This window comes from Phacochoerus africanus, chromosome 4, assembly GCF_016906955.1.
Source record: "Phacochoerus africanus isolate WHEZ1 chromosome 4, ROS_Pafr_v1, whole genome shotgun sequence".
Lineage (NCBI taxonomy): Eukaryota > Metazoa > Chordata > Mammalia > Artiodactyla > Suidae > Phacochoerus > Phacochoerus africanus.
In genome coordinates, this window is record NC_062547.1 from 75,160,628 (window position 1) to 75,188,215 (window position 27,588).

Genomic DNA, 27,588 nt, shown 5'->3' on the forward strand with positions numbered 1-27,588 from the left:
TAGTTGGGTTTGCTAACCACTGAGTCACAATGGGAACTCCCCATGTGGTTTAAGTCTCTTATAAGATTAGAAAAACCCCAACTTAGGCCAGACTCTCTGAGCTTACACCCATGGCCAGGACTCCTGAAGATCATGTCCAGACGGGGCTTTGAGGCAGCAGGGTCTGGGTCATCCCCTTCCGCTTCCAAGGGTCTGGCTAGTCTGTTCCAAGTCTGTGTGGTCACTGTATTGTAACCGCACCCCGGGAGCCTTTTGCCCCTACCTATTCTTCCACCACCAGCCTTCCCTGGTGGGGCGGGTAGGCGGGCCTGTCCCTTGTGTTGGGGGACCTTGGCTGGGCTCTGACTGCTCCCATTCGGGTCTTAATCTTTGGGAAACCTGTGCCCTCGGCCAGAGCCGCGTCCTTCTGAAGAAGCAGCATTTGCTCTGGCCAGGGGTGCGTGTGACCTAGGGCTCTCCAGCTCTGCCCAGTGCCCACAAGTCCCCATGCCCCCACTGGGCCCTCCTTCTGCCCTGTCCCAACCCCTGGAAGATGTCCCCTTATCTGCAAGCTGCATGGGTTTTTTTTTTTTTTTTTTTCTGTCTTCTTAGGGCCACACCCACGACATATGGAGGGTCCCAGGCTAGGGGTCCAATCAGAGCTGCAGCTGCCAGCCTGCACCACAGCCACAGCAACTCGGGATCCTTAATCCACTGAGCGAGGCCAGGGATCGAACCTGCGTCCTCATGGTTACTAGTCAGATTCGTCTCTGCTAAGCCACCACGGGAACTCCTGCGAACTGCGTGGAGCAAGGAGAGGCTTTCGTGCACAGCCTGGCAGTTCTGCAGAAATGACCCTGGTCACCTCAACTCTGTGTGGCCACGTTACTGGAAGGGGAAACCTACCGCATCGTGTACAGACGTGGAGAAACAACCTTGATGTCCATTGGCGGGGAGGGCATAGTGGAACTGGTGTGTCCACAGAGAGGGGTCGCGGAGGCAGCCGAGGCCTGATCTCAGACTTGGTAAGCTAAGTGCAAGGACCTTGGAGGTTTGAGGTCGCCAGGCTGTTTGGATAGCTGCCCCACCTTGGTGACCTTCAACTTCATCCTCCTGCTCCTCCCAGAGGGGAGTGTTTTTGTGTCTCTCTGCCCGGCTCACCCACACTGGGCAGCAGACATCCAACACAGGCTGCGGGGGGCAGATGGCCGGGTCCTTGGGCCACAGGACCCTGGCTGGCTGGAAACTCCTTGGAAAGCTCAGACCTGAGGCATCTGGGCATGTGGGGGATGGAGCTGCACACAGGGCCTGCTGGGGTCAGCTGTTGGTGAGTGAGCCAGGGAATGCAGCCAGGAACCTGGGTGCTGGGCGGAGGGCAAGCAGAGCCCCTCAGCCTGCAGGCCTGCTCGGGTCCCCTTCTCGGCTCTGCTTCCCTGGGGTTCCTTCCTCTCTCCTCCACGGTCATAGCCTCAGCCCCTGGCTGTGCCCCCACCCCTGGCTATAGGATTCTCTTTTCTGGCAGTGGCACCAGTTTTTGACTTTGGGGAGGTCACAATCACTCTCACTTCTTGTGACACCCCTGGGCTGTCCTGGTGTTAAACGTCACTTAATCTCGGGACAGTAGGGCATGAGAGAGAGGTGGGGGGCCATCTCCTGAACCAGGAGTTCATCTGCCCATGACCATGTCCTGACGGTGGGTCACTGGCTCAGGAGGTCCTTGTTGCCTGAGACCCATGGCCCTGACCAAGCTGCTCCCCAAGGCAAGTGCTGTCAGCCATCTGGTTCCAGAACATTCTCTGCTCAGATTTACACTGTACAAAGCTGGACACGCCCCCTCTGTTGCATTTTCCAGTCGACGTTCCTCCTCTCCTGCAGTGTGCTTTGCTGCAGTCTGTGCCTGATGGTGGCCATGGGCTCTGCCAGCCCGGGCAGCCTGCCTGGCAGAGGGGGTGGAGGACAGGGGGTGCCTGGGAAGGGCTCTGTGTGGCCGTGGATGTTTGTGGCTCGCAGGGGCAGGCAGGGCAGAAATAGACACATGGCTGAGACTGTGGGCCCCTCACCCCCATCCGTGTCTTCCCTGGCTGCTCTCATTCCCATGGTCCTGCCACCTGCTGTCAGGGTGTGCCAGAGCCTGACCACTCCTCACCCTCCACTGATGCCCCCCACCACCCACCCAGGTGCCCACTTCTGCCCCCAAAGTCCAGAGGCACCTCCTAAGACACAGGTCGCATGTCACTCCCTGCCTGTCCTCACACTCAGAGTAAAAGCCCACCTCCAGGGCTCCCTTCCCAAGTGCCACTGCACAGGCCTCCTCCCTGTCCTGTGCTCACCAGCTGCATGCACCTGTTTAGGGCCTTTGTACCCATTTGGCCATGTTCTTTTGCTCAGATGTCAACTCTTCAGAGGAGACATCCTTCCTGGGTACCTGGCCACCATAGCTGCCTCCGTCACGCCTCCTCTTTGACCCCTCAGGATGTTTCTCTGCCCTTAATCGCTATCTGACACACTGTGTTTTACTTTGTCTGTCTGGCCTTCTCTGGAATGTCAGCTCTAGGAACCAGGCATTCAGCCTGTTTTGTTTCCTGCTGTGTCCCTGGTGCTGAGACCAGGCCTCAGGATCCCTGGCTTGAGGTCTGACCATCTCCCCATTGCTCTAAGGGAGATGCCCAAAGTGTTTGTGGGTCATTCAGGGTGGCCTCTGCCTGGGCTCTTGAGTAAGAGTGGGGAGCACGGCCCTAGCTGATCCTCAGCAGACGCACAGTGTTGAGTGAGCTCTGGGTCTGCTCATTAGTCAGCATATCTTGGCCGTGCTGACTGCCACATGAGCTGGCTTCTGGCTCCATCAAAATGAGTGGGGGCAATAAAACAGCCAGTTCCCACATCTCAAGGTCAAACACCTGCAGACCAGGGGGATACATGGAAATATGCTTGGGTGTCAGGTAGTGCTGGGAAAGTGGTAGGCTGCTTTTGGTCAAGGGACCCAGGAAGGCTTCTGTCCTCTCTTAAGCCTGAGTCTGCATCCCCTGGTGCTCCTTGAAGTCAGCGGCACATGGGAAGCATGGGCAGTAAGAACAGCATGTACCAGTCAGCATAGGCCAGATTATGCTGGGTAACAAATAGCCCCTATAGCCATATGGCCTAAAATAATAGTGGTGTGTTTCTTGCTCAGATTTTGTGTCCACCTTGGGTTGGCTGGGGGCTGTGCTTGCCACTGGCACTGAGGGACCCAGGCTGATGAAGCAGCTCCCACCCCAAACATCTGGTCTCTGTGGCAGAGAGAGAGTTCTGGAGGGCTCAAAGCAGTATTTAAGTCCTCCAACCTGGGAATGACCCACCCTTTGTGCTTGCAGGCCAGTGCTCAACAAACAGCCTTACCTGATCCCAGAGAGGCCAGGCAATGCAGCCTTGCTCTGTGCCCAGAACACACAGGGCTGGAACTGAGTGATGGTGGGTGGGATCTAGGGCTGGCCATTGATGGGCTTTGAGGAGCCCTGGAAGTGGGCTCCAGCTTGTGAGCACCTATGCCTATGGATATACCTAGTGCCTGTGGACACAGGGTAGCCTTTGGCTTGGGGGCTTGGACATCCAGGGCAATTGTGCCTTCAGGCACAGTTGGATCCAGGAGCTGGACCAAGGGCAGCAGAGCTTTGTGGGTGTCTCCTTGCTTTTCTCTGTGGGTTGGAAAGGTAGTCTGTCCTCCCACACTGATGTACCAGTAGTATTCATTTGGGTTTTGAGGATTCAGGACATTCTCATGTGGTTCAGCAGGTTAAAGGATACAGCATTGCTGCAGCTGTGGTACGGGTTGCATCTTGCATGCAGGTTTGATCCCTGGCCCAGGAACTTCCACATGCCACAGGTGTGGCTGAAAAAAGGGGATTTGGGGAGGGTCAGAGGACAGAAAACTTAATCTAGACAGCCTTAACCCCCAAAAGTACTTCATTGACTCAGCCGAAGAAGCCTGCAGGCCTTGCTTTTCACTCATTTGCTTAACAAATTGAGCCAGACACTGGAATATGTGCTGGGGACCCCTCTTGTTAATGTGAACAAAATCGCTGTCTAATGGTGGGCAGTAAACACGGAGGTGGAACCTGGGTGTTGGGGATGCGAAGGTGGGAAGAGAGGTGGGAGGGTCTGGGGGAGGCAGCTCACCAGACGCACAGCTTGTGTCTTTGTGTCTTTGCTGTTCCTGGTGGCTGGCTTCCATCCCCAAGGTCACCATGTGGTCCAGTATGGTTGCTGGGCCCCAGGTAGCATTCCAGGTGGGAAGGAGAGAGGGATGCAAACAGGAGGTGCCCCAGCTTCTGCCACCCCTTTAGGCAACCTTCCCCAGGCCCTGAGTGGCAGCTTGTGTTTATGACTCACTGGCCAGAGCAGGGGCCTGGGAGGCAGTCACAGCTCACAGGACAGGGAACATGATCTAGCAGGTTGGCACTCAGGCTGCAGGATTAGCCCGGGTTTGAGTCCTTGCGTGTGGCCTTGGACAAGTCTGTCCCCCTCGATGAGCCTCAGCATCCTCATCTGTAAAACAGAGCCGCGGTGACCACTTCCAGGGTTGTCCTCCATCCCCTGGGCCCCTGGGGGTGTCGATGACCCACCCCGCCTCCTCACTGCCCCCGTTTTCAGTACTCGCTGTGCAATGAGCCACTCATCGAGCTGTCCAACCCTGGTGCCAGCGGCTCCCTCTTCTATGTCACCAGCGACGATGAGTTCATCATCAAGACTGTGATGCATAAGGAGGCTGAGTTCCTGCAAAAGCTGCTGCCTGGATACTACATGGTAGGGGCATGACCCCCCACAGGTCTCACACCCCTTCTCCCTCTGCCCAGGCAGCCAGCCTGGGCCACCCCCCACTCTGGGCACCAACCCCTCTGGGTGACACCCCCTCGGGGCACCACCCCCTCTGGGTAACGCCCCCTCTGGGCAGGCCAAGACATGCCTTCCTGGGTCATAGCCTCACCCAAGGGGCCCCCTCCATGGTGAGTAGGAGTAGCCATCTGGGTCCTGGTGGCCACCCATCACCACCCAGTCCCTTGACTTGTGGGTCCCCAAAATCATGGCTTTGGGACTCATATCTTGGCAGCTGGTGACTCAGAGAGACACTGGGGAGGTGGGCAGGGCTGCCTGCCAGCTGGCACCTCCTGTCTGCATGTGACTCACCAACAGAAAGGGCACTCTGCACTTAGGGCCCTGGGCGGGGGGCGGGAGCAGGGGCCTCAGACTTCTTGGCCCCCAGCGGTGGGGGGCTGATACAACGGATGGGGTGGGGGCCTCCCACTGAGCCTAGCCTGGTGGGCACGGGGTCCGGCCCCCGGCATTCTGCACCCGTATCCCCTGTGGGGTCTCCACCTACCCCTGCCATGTGTGATCCCAGGTAGGACCCCTGGCTGTCCTAGACTGAGGGTCGGCAAACTTCTTTCGTAAAGATCCAGGTAGGAAGCGTCCTCAGCATTGTGAACTTTGTGAGACTGTGTCCACTGCTCTGCCGTCGCAGTGGGGAAGCTGCCACAGACAAGGCGAGAGCGAGTGGGTGTGGCCAAGGGCCAATAAAGGTGTATTTGTGGGCACTGATGTGAGCATTTTGTATAATTTTCACATCATAGGACGCTATTTTTCTTCAGCGTTATTGGCCTTTTTTTTAAAAAAAAATGTGTATATATATATATATATATATATTTTTTTTTTTTAAGAATATAAAGCCTTTCTTATCTCCCAGCTGTAGAAAGACAAGTGGCCTGGATTTGGCCCTTGGGCCAGAGTTTGCTGACCCATGCCTTGCATATGCCTGGAGGCAGTACCTCCCTCTCCGGTCCCTGTAGAGCAGGCTAGGGAGATGGGACACCTGCATCCAACCTGCTGGGAAGCCAGGCCCAGATACCTTGGGAGTGTCCCGTGGGGCCCTTTATCAAAAGGCCGTCTCTCCTTAGGCCTGACTTTAGAAACAGACCCTCCTGATGCCTCCAGTCAGATGGGGAGATGGAGAGTGCGGCCAGCAGACAGAACCTGTGGACAGATGGGGCACTCGGGGCACTGAGAGGGGCCAGCCTGGGGGAGGTGGTTAGGGGGTGCTTCTTGAGACCTGAGGGGCGGACGGGGTGCTGCACAGGATGCAGGAGCGGCTCCCGGCGTCATCTCCTCCACCCTCCGCCCCCTGCCCTGTCTCCCCAGAACCTCAACCAGAACCCGAGGACGCTGCTGCCCAAGTTCTACGGGCTGTACTGCGTGCAGTCGGGCGGCAAGAACATCCGCGTGGTGGTGATGAACAATGTGCTGCCACGCGTGGTCAAGATGCACCTCAAGTTCGACCTCAAGGGCTCCACATACAAGCGGCGGGCCAGCAAGAAGGAGAAGGAGAAGAGCATCCCCACCTACAAGGACCTGGACTTTATCCAGGATATGCCCGAGGGGCTCATGCTCGACGCTGACACTTTCTCCGCCCTGGTCAAGACACTGCAGCGTGACTGCCTGGTGAGGAGAAGGCTGGATCGCTGGGGATGTGATCCTCCATCTCTGAGTCACAGTTTTCCCACCTGTCAAACGGGGACTCTAGGAGTTCCCATCGTGGCACAGTGGAAATGAATCCGACTAGGAACCATGAGGTTGCAGGTTTGATCCCTGGCCTCGCTCAGTGGGTTAAGGATCCGGCATTGCCATGAGCTGTGGTGTAGGTCACAGATGCAGCTCGGGTCTGGCATTGCCATGGCTCTGGCATAAGCCAGTGGCTACAGCTCTGATTAGACCCCTAGCCTGGGAACCTGCACATGCCATGGGTGTGGCCCTTAAAAAAAAAAAGACAAAAGACCAAATAAGAAAAGGTGGGGGGAGACTCTAGTAAAAGCTGGTGCAGTGTGAGCCCGAGATCCACAACCCCCACCCCGCCCCAGCCCCACCACAGGCCAAGTGCCTGCTGCAGGCGTCAGAGCCTCAGAAGCAGCCCAGTGTTTTCAGGCCCTTGATGTAAAGTGCACCTCAGACCCAGGCCCAAGCGGGCTGCAGGCCACCCCTCTATGGCCAGCTGCTTTTTAGGGAAAAAGCGTGTGCCAGGTTGGTCACAGGCCTTGCGACCTCAGTCCACCCCTACCCGCCTTGGCCTTAGAGGTGAGGAAATGAAGGAGGCCAGGGGTGCAGTCCTCCTGTGCTGCACCCCTGGCTCCCAGACCCCTTTGGAAACTTGACACAAACTCCCCAGACATCTCGGCGGCCCCCAGCTTCTTGGAGTCCCTCCCCAGAGCTCTGGTGTCTGCGTGTCTGGGCTGCACCTCAGGGCTTGGAGAGGCTTGGTGGCCGGAGGGCTGGGGGTGTGTGTGTGTGTACAGGGCCAGCCCAGAGGCAGCCTGGCTTTGGGTCAGAAGCCACACCCCAGGCCCACCCACCAGGTTCCATTGACCCGCTGTGGCCTCTCGGTTGCCTGGTCTGAGACCAGGACGGGGCCTCCCGGTGAGGCTGTGGGGACTGAGCAGACACAGATCAGGAATGCGCTTGGGGTTGGTGCCAGGCCGGGGTGGGGTGTGGGGTCAGAGCGTCCCCCTGACCACTGCCCCGTAGGTGCTGGAGAGCTTCAAGATCATGGACTACAGCCTGCTTCTGGGCGTGCACAACATCGACCAGCAGGAGCGGGAGCGGCAGGCTGAAGGCGCCCAGAGCACCGCCGATGAGAAGCGGCCACTGGGCCAGAAGGCGCTCTACTCCACGGCCATGGAGTCCATCCAGGGCGGGGCGGCACGTGGGGAGGCCATCGAGACAGACGACACGTAGGTGGTGGGGACCGGGAGACTTCCCGCTCTCGTCTCTGCCCTTGCTCCCTTGCCAGGCGACAGAGGGAGGGGCAGGTTGGTGAGAAGGCAAGAGGGACGAGACCGAGTCCCGGAGCCCCTCGAGTGGGTTCTTGGTTGTAAACCAGACAGCAGCCCCCACCCCGCCCCGTTCCAGGTCCAAGGGTTGGACGGGGTCACACAGCTGCAGCCGGAAGTTCTAACCGTGGCATCTGGATTACTCAGTGGACAAGATCGTTGACCATCCCTGTGGGAAACACAGATAGCCCTCCCTCCCTGGGGACCCAGCATCGGTTAAAGCACCGCCTTCGGAAGCTGAACTGGAGAGGTGTTGAAAGAGGGCTGGGGAAAAGGTGGAAACAGCCCTGGTGAGGGAGCCTTTTCATGGCAAGATAGTGAACCCAGCGCCCCCTAGGGGCAGGGCTGAGAATGTCCCTTTCCCAAAGATGATGATGACACTGTGGCTCTGAGGGGTGACCAGGGCACAGTGTTCGGAGAGGCACGTGTCCCCCAGCCCCACCCACCCAGCTGATCTGGTCCTGCTCTGGGGACTTGCAGAGTCCCCCTCTGGGTACAGGGTACCCCCTCTTCCCCAGCTGCTCACTTGTAGGAATGAATCCCCTTCTGGGGGCAGTCCAGGTGCCATGGGCGGTAGAGCAGCATTCCTGGCCCCCACCCACTCGATGCCAGGAGCCCCCAAGTTGTGACAACCCCAGAGGTCCCCCAGATATTATCAGTGTCCCCTGGGAGCAGAGTCTCCCCAGGTGGAAACTGTTGCAGTAAACAGATATCCAGATTGTCCCCTTATTGCCACAGACTGACCGTGCTGGGACCCAGCTGGGCCCCCCACTTCTGTACCCTGTTCAGTCCTCATAGGGCCTCTGGAGGAGGGTGGCATCCCCACACATGCACTTGGGAAAGGAGGCTCAGGTTGGGCAGCCATCCGGGTACACAGCTGGCTGAGGGTGGGGCCAAGGCATGACCCTGGCCTGGCTGCCACACTGGGCCACCAGTTGCAGCGTCCTGACTGGGGTGAGGTGGGGGACACATGAGCTGGCCCAGAGCTGAGCCTTTTGGCATTTGTAGGGTTGTTGCAGGGCCCGGCGGGATGGCAGGGCATGCAGGTGAGCTCGGGTATGGAGTGTGGCTGCAGAGCCTGTGTGAGGGCCTGGGCCTGGGGGGTCTGGGCCTGGGGTGACTTAGGACAGCTGCTGCCTCCTGCGACCTCACTAACTGCACTGGGCAGGCTAGGCCTGGGGCTGTGTGAGGCTATTAATTCTCCAGGCTGCACCCAGAAGCCTTGCCTGGGAGTGAGCATGTGTGTGTGTGTGCCTTGTGTATGTATGCAAGTTCTGCATATGCGTGTGTGGATGTGCACACACCTGGATCTCGTGGCCAGGACCCCTCAGCAGCCCCGGGTCTCCAGAATCTGAACTGGCCAGCAGAGCTGCTGGATCCTGCACAGGATGGGGCTCCCACGTGCGGGGATCCTCCATGAGGGTCCAGCCAGGCTGCCACCTTCAGGAAGTGTGTGGATCCTTGAGAACTGACCCCCTCTGTCCTGCCTGCTCCTCCCTCCATACCTGTCCCTCCAAGTCCCAGACCCAGGCCACAGCCCCAGGATCAGGGCTCCAGGCTGCCTCCAGCCCACACCCCTGATGAGCAAGGCCGCTCCCCGGCTGGCTCTGTGGGTGCTGATGTTCTCTACCCCCTCCCCAGGATGGGTGGGATCCCCGCCGTGAATGGCCGAGGGGAGCGGCTGCTGCTACACATCGGCATCATTGACATCCTGCAGTCCTACAGGTGGGTGCCCACCCCCAGCTTCACCTTCCCACTTCACCGAGAGCCTGGTCAGGGACAGGTCAGGGCCAGCACGGGGCAGGATAGTGGGACTCTCTGTGGAGCCCTGCTGTGTGCCAAGTGCTGGGCTAAAGAGAGCAAGACAGAAAACACTCCATGACTGGGAATCATGATGTCTCTGAAAAGTTCCTACACTCACAGAAGTAAATGGTCTCAGCTGGTGCCACGTGCTGTGTGGCCTCGTGGCCACAAGTGAGGCACAGCCTGAAGGAGGGTGAGAGGCATTCTTGTTATTCATCCTTTTTTTTTTTTTTTTTTTTTTCCGCTTTGTAGAGCTGCACCCTTGGCATATGGAAGTTGCCAGCCTAGGGGTCAAATCAGAGCTACAGCTGCCGGCCTCCACCACAGCCACAGCAACGCTGGATCCTTAACCGACTGAGTGAGGTCAGGGATTGAACCCGCAGCCTCATGGTTCCTAGTCGGATTCCTTTCCGCTGCACCGTGATGGGAAGTCCTTACCTGTTCTTTATCATAGCAGTAACACATGTCCGTTACCTGTTTAAACACAATAGGCAGGTGGTGACCATGGCAGTTCCCTTTCCTGACAACACCCCACCCAACACCAGGAACTCCTCTTGGCGTTGGGTGACTTCTCTGCCTGACATCTCCTGCCCATCAGACTACAAACGTTCACAACCTGTTCTCCCCGCCCAGGGGCTGACCCTGTGCCCTGCAGGCATCTCTCTCCTGGTTTGGAGCAGCTTCCCCAGAAGTGGGCCAGCATTTCCACAGCGCCCAGGGTGGGGCGAGGGGAGTGGGACAGGATGGGTCAGGCACCATGAGATCATCCTTCCCCCCTGCAGAGGTGTCCAGGAAGGCTGCCTGGAGGAAGCGATAGGTGTGGCAAGGGGACCTCGCTGGGGACCACGGCAGAGGGCATTCACTCCAGCAGAGAGGAGCTGGGCTCCGCCTGGGCCGTGGGAAAGAGGAAGGGTGGGCTCTGGAGCTGCTGATTGCCTTCTCCCATGGAGGGCCATGCCCCACGGCCTTTCCAGCTCCTTTCCCAGAGCAGCAGTGGTGGGAGCTGCCAGCAGGTCAGAAGGGGTTAAGGGGATTGGAAAGAGGGGAGGTGGCCTTGTTCCTCTGGACCAGGGCATCTCCACCCCTAAGATGCCAGGAACACTTCCAGTGGTGAGGACCACAAATGTCCCCACATACCACCCAGTGTCCCCTGGGACAGGCTTGCCCAGTAGAGACCCCCTGGACCTGAAGGTTGGGCTGATACCCTGGGCATTTTTCCTCTGCAGGTTCATCAAGAAGTTAGAACACACCTGGAAGGCTCTCGTCCATGATGGGGTGAGTGTCATTCATTCCTTCATTGTGTCCACAACATCCCTGACCCTTTTCCTGGGTCAGGCACAGGTGCTAAAGGGTCAAGAGATGTGTCCCCCTTTTTGGAGCTGCAGTCACAGGCCCACGGGTCAGTGCTGAGATGAGGAAGCAGGGCAGCTGCAGGGTCCTCACCGAGGGCTCCCAGCCACCTGTGAGGGTACAGGAAGGCTTCCTGGAGCAAGAGGTCCCCCAGCTGAGTTGGAAGGATTCCCAAGGACAGGCCGACCAAGAAGGTCAGGGGCCATCCAGACAAAGAACATTCTGGAAATGTGTGCTGTGGAGGGGATCTTGGGCCCCAGTGGGCAAAGCCACGCAGCTCTGACCCCTGCTGCCATGGGGGGATGGAGCCCACTTAGACTGGCTCAGTCGTTTTGAGAAAAGCTTGAAATGTGTGTTTTCCTGTGAGCACCACCAACCTCTAAAAGCCTGCAGTAAATAATTTTAAAATAGAAAATTGTAAGGACCGGAGTTCCTGTCATGGCACAGGGGAAATGAATCCAACGAGGAGCCATGAGGTTGTGGGTCCGATCCCTGGCTTCATTCATTGGGTTAAGGATCCAGCGTTGCCATGAGCTGTGGTGTAGGTTGCAGACAAGTCTCGGATCTGGCATAGCTGGGACTGTGGTGTAGGCGGGCAGCTGTAGCTCCAATTAGACCCCTAGCCTGGGAACCTCCATATGCCGTGGGAGTGGCCCTAAAAAGCCAAAAAAAAAAAAAGATAAAATTGTAAGGACCAACCATTTGGGCTAAATGGAGCCCGCCCATGGGCCTGAGGCAGCACTTGTACCTCTGGTCCAGCTGTGGACCCTCAGGCAGATGCCTCTCCTCCCATAGCCCCTTGCAGGCAAATTTTCACTGAAGTGTTAAGGGCTGTCCCTGTGCCTGAAGTCTGTAAAATCCAAGGTCCCAAACAAGCCCCGCCCTCAGAAAATGGAGGATCCAGCAGGGAGCTTCCAGAACACGCATTGAGAAGGTCCAGGTGGAGGCCAGCCAGCGGGAAACCCTCTTGTGCTGCTGTGAACCCACAGCAGACAGGAGAGCTAAAGAAGCTACCCACAACCCCTTGTAGGTTGTAGGATTTGGGTTGGCACCAGAGGGGCCCCAGATGTTGCTCAAAGCAGCCATCCAGGTGTGAGCAGTCTGGGCCAGGTAGAGTGGCCCTGCAGTGTTGGAGGCCTATGTGTCGCTGTACACCCCTGGCATTGTCCTCAGCTCCCAGCCCAGGCAGTGGCCCCCATGTCATGCCTCAGCCCAAGGGAGGGCGCCCTTCCCTCTGCGGGCAAAGGGGTGCTTTCACTGTCATGGCTCACACGCCATCAGCCAGAGACGGCTGGCAAAGATGGAGCATGCAGTGTTTATTCTGGGAGGCTGCGTGTCTGGGTGGGTTCTGTTATGTTACAGAAGATCTGTCTGGGGACAGATGTGGTGGTCACATGGGGGGAGAGCGGTCCTGGCATTGAGTGGGTGGGGCCAGGCATAGTGTCCAAGACAGCCCCCCTCCCCGGAGAATGACCAGCCTGATATCAACAGTGCCGGGCATACTGTGCCAAAGGAAGCGAGGAGACTGGATCCTGGAAGAGCAAGGGTGTTCCCCTGGGGGCCCAGCATGGATGGCACCCTGACCGTGTACTGGACTCCCTGCCTTAGGGATATCCCGTCCCTGCCTCCTGGCCAGCCCAGCAGCCTCTGATCTCCTCACTGCACAGTGAGGCACCAGCAGTACCACTTACCAAGCAGGTTCAGGCTGCACCCTCTTGCTGTAAACAAACATTCTCTCTGCTTTTTTTTTGGCCACACCGACAACATATGGAAGTTCCTGGGCAAGAGATCAAATTGAGCCACAGCTGTGACCTATATCACAGCTGCACCAATACCAGATGCTTTTGTGGGTTTGTTTTGTTTTTTGTTTTGTTTTGCTTTTTAGGGCCACATCCGTGGCATATGGAAGTTTCCAGGCTAGGGGTCAAATCAGAGCTGAAGCTGCCGGCCAATGCCACAGCCACAGCAATGCCAGATCCAAGCCGCATCTGTGATCTACACCACTGGAACCCACTGCAGCGCCGGATCCTTTACCCACTGAGTGAGGCCAGGGATCAAATCCACATCCTCATGGATGCTAGTCGGGTTTGTTATTGCTGAGCCACAGCAAGAACTCCAATGCTGGATCCTTTTTACCCACTACACCAGGCCTGGAATTGAACCCATGCCTCAGCAACTACCCAAGCTACCAGAGAGCGCCAGATCCTTAACCCACTGTGCCACAGCAGGAACTCTTCCCTCTACTTTCTTGATTTTCTGATTTTGACATTTATTTGTTCACTTCTTTAAATAGTTATTTTTGCTTATGTGGTTCAAAAAATTAACAATGCAGGTGGGGTTATCACAAGACTGTCCCCCTGCCACCCCCTCCTGCAACCACTACCAGATCTTTGGGTCCCCTCCACAGAAAGGTTACACCCTACCCTGACCTGGCCCACTCTCAGGCCCACACTTCCCTTCCCAGGACACTGTCTCTGTCCACCGGCCCAGCTTCTACGCCGAGCGCTTCTTCAAGTTCATGAGCAACACGGTTTTCCGGAAGAATTCCTGTGAGTGACCTGGGCCCTTTGGGTGGGGGCGTGGAGAGAGGAGGGCAGGATGGTAGAGGGCAAGGTAAACCCAGAGCGCTCATCCTGCTGCTGGGTCAGCCTGGGTTGGGGACTTGGTCCAGGGAACAGGGCAGTTGGGGTGGCTACCTCTCTAGGATGCAGCTTGATTCCGACCCTGGCTCTGCTTTATCCTGCCTCTGCGACCTTGAGCAGATGATGCCCCCTCCGCGCCTCAGTTTCCCCACGTGTATAGAGCCGAGAGGGGGAGATGTGTTCATACACATGACAGGTGGGCTGGGCCCAGCACTGGCACTCCGGCCAAGCGCCATTGCCAAGGGAACGTGGCTTGCAGGCACCAAGGTGGCTGGTTATCAGCCAAACTGGGCGTTGTCAGGGAGGGTCCAAGGTGAACACTGGTGGCCTCACCCTGTAATGGCCTCAGGAGGGCTTGCGTCCATGCTGGGAGTCCTGAGTCATAGACCCTAGTGCACCCTGGACCTAGTCCCATGTGGTGGGGCCTGAAGGGCTCTTTCTCCCCGTGTGTCTGTCATCTGCCCACCCAATCTCCCCCCCAACTCCCAAAAGGCAAGGTGCTTGTCTGCCCTGATCACTCTATGTCCCCAACATCTCTAGGCCAAGGGCTGGGCCATAGTAGGTGCTTTGTAAGTATTGGTGGGCACGGGAATGGTCTTGGTGTGCTCCTTATCTCCAGGCCTTGCCCACACTGGGGTGACCCTTCGGAAGCAGCAGGAAGGGTCAGGCCCAGAGCCTAGTGCTCTGCAAGTGGGGAAGAGGGGGTCGCTCTCCCTGTCTGAGCCAGACCTGCCTGGGCCACCGGTCACCCGCAGCTGGCTCTCAGGGCCAAGGCAGCCCCACATTCTGTGACATCTCGGTGAAGCTTGAAGTTGACTCTGGTGGGGATGTTTACACCATGAAAATCGGCAAAGATGACAAACCTGGCATTTGTCCCCAGAGAACTGGTTATCACCCTTTCCTGGTACATCTCTTCCCTGGAACCTTCTCACTCTCCTTCCCACTGTGGTCCAGGGAGTTTACTGGCCTCTGGGGAGGGGATGGCTATGCGTAAAGCAAACTCAGCATCTCCTGTGTGCTGGGAGCTGTGCTCACTATCCTGGGGGCAGAGATCGTAGGAGGCACAGAGAGGGGATTGTGGTGGGCACTGACGGGGCCAGGCTGGCGTCACAGGGTTTACCTACCTCCCTTGACCCTATTGCAGGTGAGGACACTGGGCCCTGGGAGTTGAGCCACATTTTCCCAGCTGCATCAACTGGATCAGAGCCAGGCCTTTGGTGCTGAACCCCACTGCCCAGGGCCCTTGACTTCCATGTCTGAGAGTGGGGGCCACGGCCGGGTGGGTTGAAATAGAGGGTGAGGCCCCAAAGTGCTTAGTGAACTTTAGCATCCGCTGTTTCTGGGGGCCACATGGGGGTGCTGGGTCCCGGGGGGCTCACCCCATCTTTCTCGGTGGGCAGGACAGGTGACTGGGACTCCCAGCACCTCCCGAGGCCAGCCAGGTGGAAGGCAGGACACCTTCTCCAAGGTGGAGCATTGCTTCTTGCCCAGGCTTGGGGGATGGTCTGGAGGCAGGGCAGCAGAGCCAACCAGGCTTTCATGCAGAGGAGGCACGGGGGCCACCCCGGTGCTGCCATGGAGCTCCCGGGCCACCCCAAGCACCGACCACCCTCCCTCTGCAGCCCTGAAGTCGTCGCCGTCCAAGAAGGGCCGTGGTGCCTTGCTGGCTGTCAAGCCCCTGGGGCCCACTGCCGCCTTCTCAGCTAGCCAGATCCCCAGCGAGCGGGAGGACGCACAGTATGACCTGCGGGGAGCCCGCAGCTACCCCACATTGGAGGACGAAGGTGAGCAGGTGACTGGGAGTGGGTGCATCTTTGATGGGAGATAAGGGGGCCACTGGGGAAAGACGACATTCCTGGGGGCTGACAAGGGAGGAGTTCCCTGAAGCTGGGCCCTGCCTGCATGGGAGGATCTGGGTCAGTCACACACACCCCCTCTCCATCTAAGATCTACAGCTGGGAAGTGGGTAGTGGAGAGCAGCTGGGACTGGGCCCTTGATGCTCCACAGGGAGAGCCCAGCAGAGTTCGCCTCCTGGGAGGTGACAGGCTCCCGTCACATCAGATGTGCAGAGACCTGGCAGGATGAAGTGCTTGATGGGGTTGGACCTGATGTTCTGGAAGGTCCTTCCCATCTCCTGGGGCAGAGATTCCAGGCAGGGAGGGACTGATGGAAGAGCATTGAGGAAGATAGAAACTACCTGTGCAAAGGCCCTGGGGTGGAGCCCGGCCTAGTGTGCTATAGGAACAGTGAGAAGGCCCATGTGGCTGGAGTAGAGTGAGGGGGAGAGGGGAGGGGAGGTGAGTGGAGCAGAACCCCCATTGGCTGTGGGGAGGGGTTTGGATTTTAGTTTGAGAACAGTGGGAAGGTACTGGAAAACCATGTGCCTGGGTAAATTGGAGCTGGCGTGACCTCTTAAAGCTGGCAAGGGAGTTCTCATGGTGGCTCAGCAGTAACAAACCCGACTGGTATCCATGAATATTCGGGTTCAGTCTCTGGCGCCACTCAGTGGTTAAGGATCCAGCATTGCCATGAGCTGCAGTGTAGGTCTCAGACACAGCTCGGATCCCACGTTGCTGTGGCTGTGGTGTAGGCCAGCACCTGCAGCTCCTATTTGACCTCTAGCCTGGGAACTTCCATATGCCTCAGAGGCGGACCTAAAAAGAAAACTATAAATAAAAATTTAAGAGTTCCCATCGTGGCTCAGTGGAAATGAATCTGACTAGGCCTCACGAGGTTGCAGGTTCGATCCCTGGCCTTGCTCAGTGGGTTAAGGATCTGGCTTTGCCGTGAGCTGTGGTGTAGGTCGCAGATGCAGCTTTGATCCTGCGTTGCTGTGGCTGTGGTGTAAGCTGGCAGCTACAGCTTCGATTAGACCCCTAGCCTGAGAACTTCCATATGCCGCAGGTGCAGCCCTAAAAAAAACAAAACGAAATAAAACAAAATTTTAAAGAGCTGGCAGGATGAGTGTTTACCTTCCCTTTGGGGGTAGAATCACACTCTGCAGGAGCATCTGGAGATACTCTGCTCATGTTCTGTGCAAGATGGGGTGTCCTGATTAACTGTGGGATGATTTGTGATTGATCACAACAGATTGAACATGAGTGGATTCATCATGGCTAGCAATAGTATTGCTTTATGTGTTGACTCTTAATTTATTTCTCTCACTTTGAAGGGTTGTTTATAACCATTTCCATAGCCTTTGTCTGTCCTCCTGCAGACCCTCCCAGTCCTCCTCAAACATTGGTATCTTGAGAAGATGTCTCTAAACATATTTCACCTTTGCTATGTCTCATGTTCATGGCACCTGGCACACTGTTGAGTTCGCAGTGGTTGTCCAAATGACAGTGATCTTATACAGTGCCTTTAAAAGGAGGTGCCCCATAAAAATTTGAATAGACAAATGTATTGGCTAAATAGAATAAAAAATGGAATCACTTTTCTTGGCCTCAGTTTTCTCACCTGTGAAATCAAGGAGGGTGGAGCAGTAAAGTAGGTGATTCCTGAGGCTCATTTTCAGCCTCAGCCTATATGGCACTTGTGTGACACAATAGTGGGGAACTGGCAGTTGGCCTGTCCCACCTCCTGAGGAGCAGGAGAGGGAGAGGTTCCTCATGGTCAGATGCAGGACACAGCACTTCCACATGCTGTCTCCTTTACTTTTCATAATGACCACATTTTCTTTCTTTCTTTCTGTTTTATTTTGGCCACGCCCATGGTGTATGGAAGCTCCTGGGCCAGGGATTGAACCTGAGCCACAGCAGTGACAATGCTGGATCCTTAACCCCTTGCACCACAAGAGAACTGCTCATAATGACCTTGTGAGATTGCGATTTACCAGATGAGAAAATGACACAGCGGGAACTAATTAATAAATGATGAAGCAGGAACTCGAAAAAAGTTTGCCTGAGTCCAGAATCCAAAATTCTTTCAGTTTTAACCATAGCATCATGTGATTCAGCATGATTTATACTAGGACCTTGGTTTCAGTGGTGTTTCATTACACATTTGAGATGGAAAATTCTAAGCCACTTGTATTTATAGTGTACACTTTATTATTTTTTCAAAAATATGATTAAATACATTTGGAATGAGGAATTCCCACTGGGGCTCAGTGGGTTAAGAACCCAACTAGTATCCATGAGAATGCATGTTCAATCCCTGGCCTTGCTCAGTGGGTTACGGGTCCAGCATTGCTGTGAGCTGTGGTAGGTCATAGATGTGGCTCAGATCTCGTGTTGCTGTGGCTGTGGTGTCGGCCAGCAGCAGCAACTCTGATTCAACCCCTAGCCTGGGAACTTCCACATGCCATGGTGCAGCCCTTAAAAAAAAAAAAAAGAAAAATAAGAAAAATAAATGAATACATTCCAAATGAGGAATATTTATTGCAAGTGCCAGATTATAATGTTAATAGAGATTTTATATTCAACACAACCGAAGTTATGGAGGTAATGCATGTGCCCAGCTCTTAGGAGAAGTATGTTTTCTATAGTAGCTCAGGTTTGATCAGTCCATAGTCTAGGAACTTCTCCATGCTGCAAGTGCAGCCAAAAAAAAAAAAAATTAAAAATAGAACTATTGTATGATCTAGCAATCCCACTTCTTGCTATATATCCAAAGTAAATGAAAACAGGGTATTGAAAAGCATCTGCGCTTGCACGTTTATTTCAGCATTATTTGCAGTAGGTAAGATGTGGAAACAATTTAAGTGTCCAGCCTCAGACTATGGCTAAAGAAGATGTAATAAACACGTTCATATATGCACGTGTGCACACACACAGGAATATTAGCCATGAGAAAGAAGGAAATCCTACCATTTGGGGCAACATGAACCTTGAGGGCATTATGCTAAGTGAAATAAATCAGACAGAGAAAGACAAATAGTGGGTGATATCACCTGTATGAGAGAGCTAAAAAAATCAAACTCATTGCCAAGATACAGAAACAATCTTAAGTGTCTGTCAACTGATAAATGGATAAAGACGAAAGGTGATTGGGGCCAGAGGTGGCACTGGAAAGATGTTAAAGGGTATAAACTTGCAGATAAGTTCTGGAGACCTAATTCACAGCAAAGTGATGTATAATATATAAATATATATGTATAATATGGTATCCACAACACTGTATTATAAACTTTACAGTTGCTAAGAGACTGGCTCTTAATTATTTCCAGCACAAAAAAGAATTGATAATTAAGTGATGTGCTAAGGTGTTAGCTAAAGCTATTGTGGTTGTCATATTGCAATATATAAATGTGTCAGATCAACAGGTTGTAAAGATTACATTTACACAATATATCAATTATATCTCAGTTGAAAAAAGAAGAAATCAGATCTCGGGTTAGAGAGGTTAGTTTCAGTGCAGGTTGAGCTAACAGGTGGGGCGGGAGGTTAGGGTGGGGAGCATTCTGTGTACTGGGTACTCAGGTGCCATGCCATTCACTGTGTTACCAGAAGGACCTATATTTTCCTTTCCCATTATTTTCAATCCTTGTATTTTTTTTTTCTTTTTTTCTTTTTGGCCACCCCGAGGCATATAGAGTTTCCAGGCCAGGGACCAGATCCAAGCTGCAGTTATGAATCTACCCTGAACCTGTGCCATTGCTGGATCCTCTGACCCACTGTGCCCGGCCAGGGATCGAACCTGTGTCCTGGCACTGCAGAGATGCCACTGATCCCATTGCACTACAGTGGGCACTCCTCAACTCTTGTATATTATAAAATTGAAGTATAGTTGACTTACAATATTATATTAGCTTCCGGTGTACAATGTAGTAATTCAAAATTTTTATAGATTATACTCCATATAAAGTTGTTATAAAATATTAGCTGCATTCCTTTGCTGTACCTTATATCCTTGTACCTTGTTTATTTTACACCTAGTAGTTTGTACCTTTTAATCCACTTCAGCTGTCTCGCCCCTCCCCCACCCATCTCCCCTCTGGTAACCACTAGTTTGTTTTATATAAAAAAAAAATAAAAATAGGGGAGTTCCCGTCGTGGCTCAGTGATTAGCGAATCCGACTAGGAACCAGGAGGTTGTGAGTTCGATCCCTGGCCTTGCTCAGTGGGTTAAGGATCCAGCATTGCCGTGAGCTGTGGTGCGGGTCGCAGATGGGGCTCGGATCCCGCATTGCCGTGACTCTGGCATAGGCCGGCAGCTACAGCTCCGATTCAACTCCTAGCCTGGGAACCTCCAGAAAAAAGGCAAAAAAAGACAAAATAATAATAATAATAAAATTAAAAGCTGGCTGGGACAACACTGTAGGGTGGCAGGTGAGAGTGGGGGTTGGGGGCGTGGGTGGTGGAGGGTGAGCTGCAGGTGGTGCCCAGCGGCCTCATGGAAGCGGCGGTAGGGGCCTGGCTCCCACAAGTGCCCACCCTCTGCTTCCCACAGGCCGGCCGGACCTCCTGCCCTGCACACCACCCTCTTTTGAGGAGGCCACCACCGCCTCCATTGCCACGACCCTGTCCTCCACATCCCTCTCCATCCCTGAGCGGTCCCCTTCAGAGACTTCAGAGCAGCCTCGGTACAGGTGAGTGGACTGGGGCGGCTGTGAGGGGGCGGGGCTGCGAGGGGGCGGGGCCTCACGCCACCTCTTCCATCTGTTTGTGGTCTCTCTGCAGGCGGCACACACAGTCCTCTGGGCAGGATGGCCGGTGAGCAGAGACCCCAGCCCTCTCCACCTCCTTCCACCCCCCCCCCAACTCTTGTCTCCTCTCCCCTCCCCGCCCGTCCTCCACTTTCTCCCCCTAGAGCCCTTCCTTTCTGACCACTTCTTCCTGGGCACAGAGTCAAGTCAAGCTCTAGAATCACACAAAGTCTTGGGGGGCTTTTTGTTTGTCTCCCACCTTCGGGAGCCCTAAGGACCCCTCTCTTGCACCTGCCTGTTGGTTCTTGCTTTTTTCTTTTTTATGAGTGTTTTTATTCTAAGAAATACTTTCCCCTGTCCCATGCCTGCTCCTCTCACAAGGAGCGACCCCCGATGGGTTTTTTGGCTCTTTCCAGAGATGTTTTATGAATAGACAAGCAAACACAACTTTTGGGTTTGTCTCTTCCTTTTTTTTTGTTTTTTGTTTTTTGTCTTTTTAGGTTCACACCCATGGCATATGGAGGTTCCCAGGCTAGGGGTCTAATCAGAGCTGTAGCCACCAGCCTATGCCAGAGCCACAGCAATGTGGGATCCGAGCCGCGTCTGCGACCTACACCACAGCTCATGGCAACACCGGATCCTGAACCCACTGAGCAAGGGCAGGAATCGAACCCACAACTTCATGGTTCCTAGTGGGATTCATTAACCACTGAGCCATGACGGGAACTCTCTTCCTTGCATTTTGACCAGCGTGCACTCTGGGCCCCGCCCTGTCCCTGGCTCTGTCACCTGCCGGCTGGAGGTCACCTGTGTGAGCAGGTGGAGCACATGCTGGTTCTCGTCCCTCTAATGGGCCTGCCGTCTGGGGACACTTGGGTTGTTCCTGGTTGTTTGATCTTGTAACGTGACTTCAGTGAAGGGGGCTTACTTTTTGGTTTGGGTGGTAATTCCCACCAGTTGGGAAAAAAGTCATGGTACTGACCACCTTTGGTGGAAAGTGCATTCCCCCTCCATGCAGTTGGCGACAGCTACCCTTTTGCTCTCTGGTTTTGCCATCCAGAGAGATTCTTCATCCCTGGCTTCCAGAACATTCTGTCCCACCTACCTCAGGGGTCCTGGCCTGGAACCTCAGAACCATCCCAACCCCTTAGTCCAGGCCCTGGGTGGGTACCCAGCTGTTACCAGGGGGTGGGCAGGGTCTATTTACCCATTATGCCCTTCCTGGTGCCAGAGTCACAGGATGGCCCCAGATGGGGCCCCCTTGCAGCCCCCAGGTGGTCATGTTGGCCAGAGAGACCAGGTATGAGCTGGGCCGTCTTAAGGGCGCTGGTCTGATGATGCCCAGAAGCGGTACCTCATAGAGACTCCTGGTTTCTTACTGGGACTGGGACTGGAACTGGAACTCAGCAGATGCTTCTGGGGGTGGAGGGCAGTGAAGAGGGAAACTGAAGTGCAGCTTCCCGTTGCCTCCAGGCCCCAGGAGGAGGCACATGCAGAGGAGGACCTACAGCAGATCACTGTGCAGGTGGAGCCTGCATGCAATGTGGAGATAGTGGTCCCCAAGGAGGAGGATGTGGGGTAAGTGTCCCCCAGGTCCCTGTGGTCCCATGGCCTGGTTCTTGTGCCCAACTTCTGCTCTGGTCCCATTGGCTGAGCACAGTCATATGACCAGCCGGCCACAGGGCAGGCTGGGAAAAGTAGTCTACATGCCAGGGGCTGGCAAAGGCTTCCAGCATTGGGCATCGGGGAAGGGGTGTGGGATGCCAGGAATAGCAGTGGTCGCTCACCCAGGAAAGGGTTGCCTTCTTTGGGGCTCTGAGTCACCCTGTCTCCTGAGGTCACTGTCCCTCCTTCCTCTCTTCACCCTCTTAGCCTTGCCAAGTCTTGTGAGACAATGACTTACAAGTTTTCCCAAAGAACTACTTTGAGGTTTATTTACCTTTTCCTCTATTGTGTTTTGTTTGTTGTTTGTTTGCTTTTTTAGGGCCGCCTCCACAGCATAGGGAGATTCCCAGGCTAGGAGTTGAATCAGAGCTGTAGCCGCTGGCCTGCACCACAGCCACAGCAACACCAGATCAAGCCTCATCTGCAACCTACACCACAGCTCAAGGCCCTACTGGATCTTTAATCCACTGAGCAAGGCCAGGGATTGAACCTGCGTCCTCATAGATACCAGTTGGGTTCGTTTTTCTGCTGAGCCACAACAGGAACTACTGCTTTTCTTTTCTTTTTTCTTTTTTTTTACGGCCGCACCCACAGCACGTAGAGGCTCCCAGGCTAGGAGTCAAATCAGAACTGTAGCCACTGTCCTACACCACAGCAATGCCAGATCCAAGCCATGTCTGCGACCTACCTACACCACTGCTCATGGCAACGCCAGATCCTTAACCCACTGAGAAAGGCCAGGGATTGAACCTGTGTCCTCATGGATACTAGTCAGATTGGTTTACACTGAGCCATGACGGGGACTCCTCTCCAGTGTATTGCTTGGTGTCATTCAGTTCCTTTACGTCCTTACTTGTCTCTCGTCCATTTGATGTGTTTTTTCCTATAACTGCAGTACCAAGTTCTTCTGGCTTTTCTTAGAATTTTTGCTTTTTAGAAATACTGTTCTGTTCCAAGAGCACTCCCAGCATACATTCCCAGGTCTACTTTGCCATTATTTCCTACACACACACACGCACATACGCACGCACATGTGCACACATACACCAGCCAGTCCCTGCTACACTGTCAGCTTTTTTGCCATTAACTGAAGTCTCACGGTGTAAAGTGTCATTCAGTCTTTGCCCGCCACAACAAGCAGCCCTAAAAGTGACTGGAGGAGTTCCCGTCATAGCTCAGTGGTTGAAAAATCCGACTAGGAACCATGAGGTTGTGGGTTTGATCCCTAGCCTTGCTCCGTGGGTTAAGGATCTGGTGTTGCCATGAGCTGTGCTGTAGGTCACAGATGCAGCTCGGATCCCACGCTGCTGTGGCTCTGGCGTAGGCCGGCGGCTACAGTTCTGATTCAACCCCTAGCCTGGGAACCTCCATATACCACAGGAAGCGGCCCTAGAAAAGGCAAAAAGACAAAAAATATAAATAATAAATAAATAAAAGTGACTGGAGAACCAGTTCTGCCCAGTTACAAGTGCTGGGTCATCTCAGAACTTGTCATTTAACCCATGACGGGAAATTTACTCCCCGTGTTCACACACATGCACTGCCCTACCACGCACACACAGCGTGGCCTCGGGCACCTTCCTCACCTTTGCTCTGAGCCCTGGTTTCCTCATCTGTAACACAGAACAGCAGCTGCACTCCCCCTTCCCCGTGGAAGTTTGGTGGGTTCATTCTCGAACAACCCTCTTATAGGCCAGGCGCATAGTAAGTGCTCAGGAAAGTGGAGAATGAGGTTCTGACCTCTTGGGCATGGGTGTCCTGTGTTCCCATATTACAGATGAGGAAACTGAAGCTCCAAGAAGGAAAGTGATCTTGGTTGCCCAGTGAGTGAGCGGTGAAGTGGGGGTCTGACCCCGCTGCTCAGGGTTGGGCACGTCGTTCCCTGGGCTGCATCAGTGCTTGACGTGTTCTGCTTTTTTCCTTTTTTTTTTTCTTCTTAGGACCACACCTGTGGCATGTGGAGGTTCCCAGGCTAGGGATCCAATTGGAGCTGTAGCCGCCAGCCTACACCACAGCCACAACCACGCCAGATCCAAGCCGTGTCTGCAACCTACACCACAGCTCACGGCAATGCTGGACCCTTAACCCACTGAGCGAGGCCAAGGATTGAACCTGCATCCTCATGGATGCCAGTCAGATTCATTTCTACTGCGCCATGACGGGAACTCTGCACTGTTTTGTGCGTGAACTAGGATGTATCAGAACCCATCCCTGCAGTCAGACGTCTTGCGTCTTTTTGGCTCTGTGATGAGGGACCAAGGGAACGGGGAGGGTCTGGGGTGTGGGCTGGGGAAGCTGCATGCTGTCCGGAGCCACCCCAGGATTCCCATGTCCTGCCCGTGTCCCCAGGGAGGGGGCATCCCCAGCCTGTGCCTCTGCTGCCGTCGAAGCAGAAACTGCCAGCCAGGCCTCCGAGCCCGCCAGCCAGGCCTCAGACGAGGAGGACACGCCCGCCACGGACATCTACTTTGTAAGTCCCCCGGGGCTCCCTCCTGTCACCGGCCCTCAGCCACCCATGCTTACAGGCACACACACACTCATGCCTGCATACACACCGTACAGATACACATATGCTTACATGCACACCTGTTCACACACATGCACACTGCTCTACCTCGTGCACACACAGGGCACTCACGGGCACGTCGCACACTTAAGGTGCTCGTGCATACATGCATGTGCATGACACTCGGGCACACATGTGTACCCACATTTCAACACTCAGGTCCATGTGTCCTGGCACTCCCCCAGTATGCTCACAGGTACCTGCACACTCCCGCACACGCTCACACTCAGGAGGCATGGGAGCGCCCTGCCCCTGCCATCCAGCCCAGGCCATTCCTAGGCCCCGGGCCAACCCCATTCCTTCTTGGGCCTCATGACCATGTCTGGCTGGGAACCAGGGCCCTGGCCCCAGGCATGCTACCTGTCTACCCAGGAAACATCTGGAGTCCTCACACTCAGCCCTGCTGGCCTGAGAGGAGGCCCAGGGTGGCCGTGGGGGGCTGATGTGACATTCACCTTCTTTTGCTAGATTGTGGGGAAAGTAGGCAAGCTCCCTGCTCAGGGAGGCCAGGGCACCGTGGCGAGGGGCAGTTGGGCTTCATGCAGCCAACCTCACGGACCAATGATACGTGGCTGCTCCTGGATGAGGTGGGGTCCATTGAAGCAGGAAGGGACCTGGCCCTAGGGACCCGAGACCTCCTTCTAGAGCTGGGGGTCTCCTCCTCCATGCACCTCCCGTGAGCAGGCAGGTAGATGAGCAGGGAGCCTGGGTAAAGTGGGTGCCTGGTGGCCAGGGAGCCTAAAAAGCCCAGCCCAGTGATCCCACAACAGTGAGATCACTCACTCAGGGATCGGCTTGGTCCCAGTTACAACAAAGAGGGCCAGCCACCAGCCCAGCCACCCGCCTTCTTCCCAGATCTTCTCACCTCTGACCCCCAGCCCCTGCCCCGGGAAGGTGAGCCGGAGGCCTGCCCTCTGCCTGGCACTGGGCCTTGGGGTCTGTTTGGATGAGCCTAGTTCTCCGGCTGGCATCGCTGCTTCATAACTAACATACCCCAGCTCTCTGTTCTTGAGCCAGTGCCGCCTGGTTGTGGGCCCCTGCCTGGCCTGGAGGATACCAGGTGCACCCTGTGTGTGTCCCCTGACTCCCTGTCAGCTCCCGCTGGGGACTGGTTTGTGTCCCATTTTCTGGATCTGTGTGTGAGGCAGTCCTGGGGGCTGTGTCCTGTTGTGTGCGTGAAACCCGAGTGGGCAGCCGGGCCCCTACACAGCAAAGAGGGAAGCCAGAGGGGACCTCCTGCCCCACCTCCCGCTTGGCCATCGGCTCACCTGCCCTGCTCAGTGCCCTCCCTGCCTGACCACCTGCCAGATTCCTGTGGCCTCACCCTGTCACCTCATCCTGTCCTCTGTTTGCTTCTTCCCCGCCCGCCCGGCCCGCCCAGTTCACCGATGGGAGGTACTGGATTTACTCTCCCCGGCATCGCCGACTGCGGGCCGTGACGCTGAGCTCCTCGGGGACTGTAAGTGACCACGGCAGGCCTCCAGGGAGCCCAGCCCCACCCCGCGCCTGGGGCAGCGGGGAGCCTCAGGTCCTGGCCGTTTCTCTTCCTCCAAGAAGGGAGGAAAATACCACTTGGGGAAAATATCATGGCAGCTGAGGTTGGCTCTGCTTGCCTCTCTGGGTCACTGTGCTGTGGGTGTCCCCAGGTGATGTCACTTAATCCCTTCTGATGTCACTTAATCCCACTGACGTCAGTGGGCCTGTGAGCACACAGCTGGGACTCGGGGCAGGGTCTGCATCTGACCCCCAGCCCCTGGCCGCCCCTGCCCCTTATCTCAGCCCTCCTGGGCCAGGAGGACAGTTCCCACTCTTCAGACCTCACTGCTGGTGTCTCCTAAGGGCAACAGTCCCCAGAAGGTGGTGGCCTCCCAGGGCAGCGGAGGTGCTGCAAAAGCAGGCTCTTAGTTGCAGGAGGCAGAAGCTGTTGTCTCCATACCCATTTCACAGGTGGAGAAACAGACGTCGGCTCTCCACAGAGCCCACAAGAATGCAGTCTGGGTCCCAAATTCAGACACCCTCATGTCTAGAAGACACTAGACAAAGTCTGGGTCCCAAATTTCAGGCACCCTCATGTCTAGAAGACACTTGTTGACCCAGCATGCTTGGGCTGCTACGTGGATATTGTGAAGCCATGGTATTGCCGGTGCCTGTGATCATCATCGTGAGCAATAAGGGAGGGACTCAGAGAGGCCAAGTAACCTCCTAGAGCCGCACAGTACTCCAACGGGCAGGACAGGGCAGAGGCCTGAAGGGAGACTGTGTTCTCGCGATGAGGCCCCCAAGGCCACACTCCGGCCCCTCTGAGTAGCTGAGTGTCAGGCGTTGGCGAGTGAGCCCGAGAAGGGGAGACTGCTTTCCCAGCCCTTCCACCATTTTCAGTCCAGCCCGGGTCTCCACACCCCAGAGGTGATCCCAGAGCCAGGGACACGTGACCTCTGAGGACTGGGGGAGGGGAGCAGTTGGCTAAGGCTGCCTGGAGAGGGACTGACTGAACTTGGAGAAACACCAAGGGTGTGGGGAGTTGGAAGGGTGGTCTCGGCAGGAGCTGCACTGAAGCAGGAGCTTGAGGGCCGATGGAGGAGAGGGAGCAGCAGAAGGAAGGCTGGACCCCGAGGCCTGCTGGGTGGGTTGGGTGTGCCCTTGGTCCAGCTTCCATGGCTCACCCAGGGCCGGCTCCTTACAGGGTTCCCTTGGGACCCTCCTGTGGTCCCCACTCGGAGCCCAGCAAGGCAGCTTCTATGGCCCCAGACTGGCCCAGCCCCACCTCCTGGGCTCCCAGGTGGGGGAGGTGGGGCTTTATTGCTCTGGGACCCCTGAAGGAATGAACAGGGCCTGCGTTGGGGTCTCGCCCTGCTGCCCCGGGTGCCTTTGTGTGAGCCTGTCCGCAGGTGGACACGGCCCTTGTGGGAGTGCAGCCCTGGGCCCAGGGGGTCACCAAGGTGGCCTGTGAGCAGCAGGGAGGGAGGATGGGGCACACGCCGAGGCAGGGGCTTCAAGGCTGCCCGGAGCCTAGTGCATGGCCCACAGTGGGGCAGGAGCACAGGTTTGTTGTTGGTGGTTGTCCCAACTAGACCGAGGAGGGGTGGATCTGGTGGGGACAGAGTGGGTTTAGCAGCCATGGGACACCTAGGGAGACGTGGTCA

General features: G+C 55.6%; 1 protein-coding gene across 10 annotated transcripts in view; it reads left to right on the plus strand.

The window, feature by feature from the left end:
* Nucleotides 1-27,588, plus strand: part of PIP5K1C (phosphatidylinositol-4-phosphate 5-kinase type 1 gamma) — a 73,084-nt gene that overhangs the window by 41,425 nt on the left and 4,071 nt on the right. For 4 of the 10 annotated variants that reach the window (XM_047777529.1, XM_047777532.1, XM_047777535.1 and 1 more), the window contains 12 exons: nt 4,606-4,758; nt 6,148-6,447; nt 7,525-7,730; nt 9,471-9,554; nt 10,859-10,907; nt 13,447-13,531; nt 15,247-15,408; nt 20,019-20,157; nt 20,249-20,281; nt 21,688-21,792; nt 24,229-24,349; nt 25,827-25,904. In XM_047777529.1, the coding sequence (XP_047633485.1) occupies nt 4,606-4,758; nt 6,148-6,447; nt 7,525-7,730; nt 9,471-9,554; nt 10,859-10,907; nt 13,447-13,531; nt 15,247-15,408; nt 20,019-20,157; nt 20,249-20,281; nt 21,688-21,792; nt 24,229-24,349; nt 25,827-25,904 (1,515 nt within the window). The remainder of the gene's footprint in view (nt 1-4,605; nt 4,759-6,147; nt 6,448-7,524; nt 7,731-9,470; nt 9,555-10,858; nt 10,908-13,446; nt 13,532-15,246; nt 15,409-20,018; nt 20,158-20,248; nt 20,282-21,687; nt 21,793-24,228; nt 24,350-25,826; nt 25,905-27,588) is intronic. The other 6 variants (XM_047777531.1, XM_047777534.1, XM_047777537.1 and 3 more) reach the window with 3 other exon arrangements.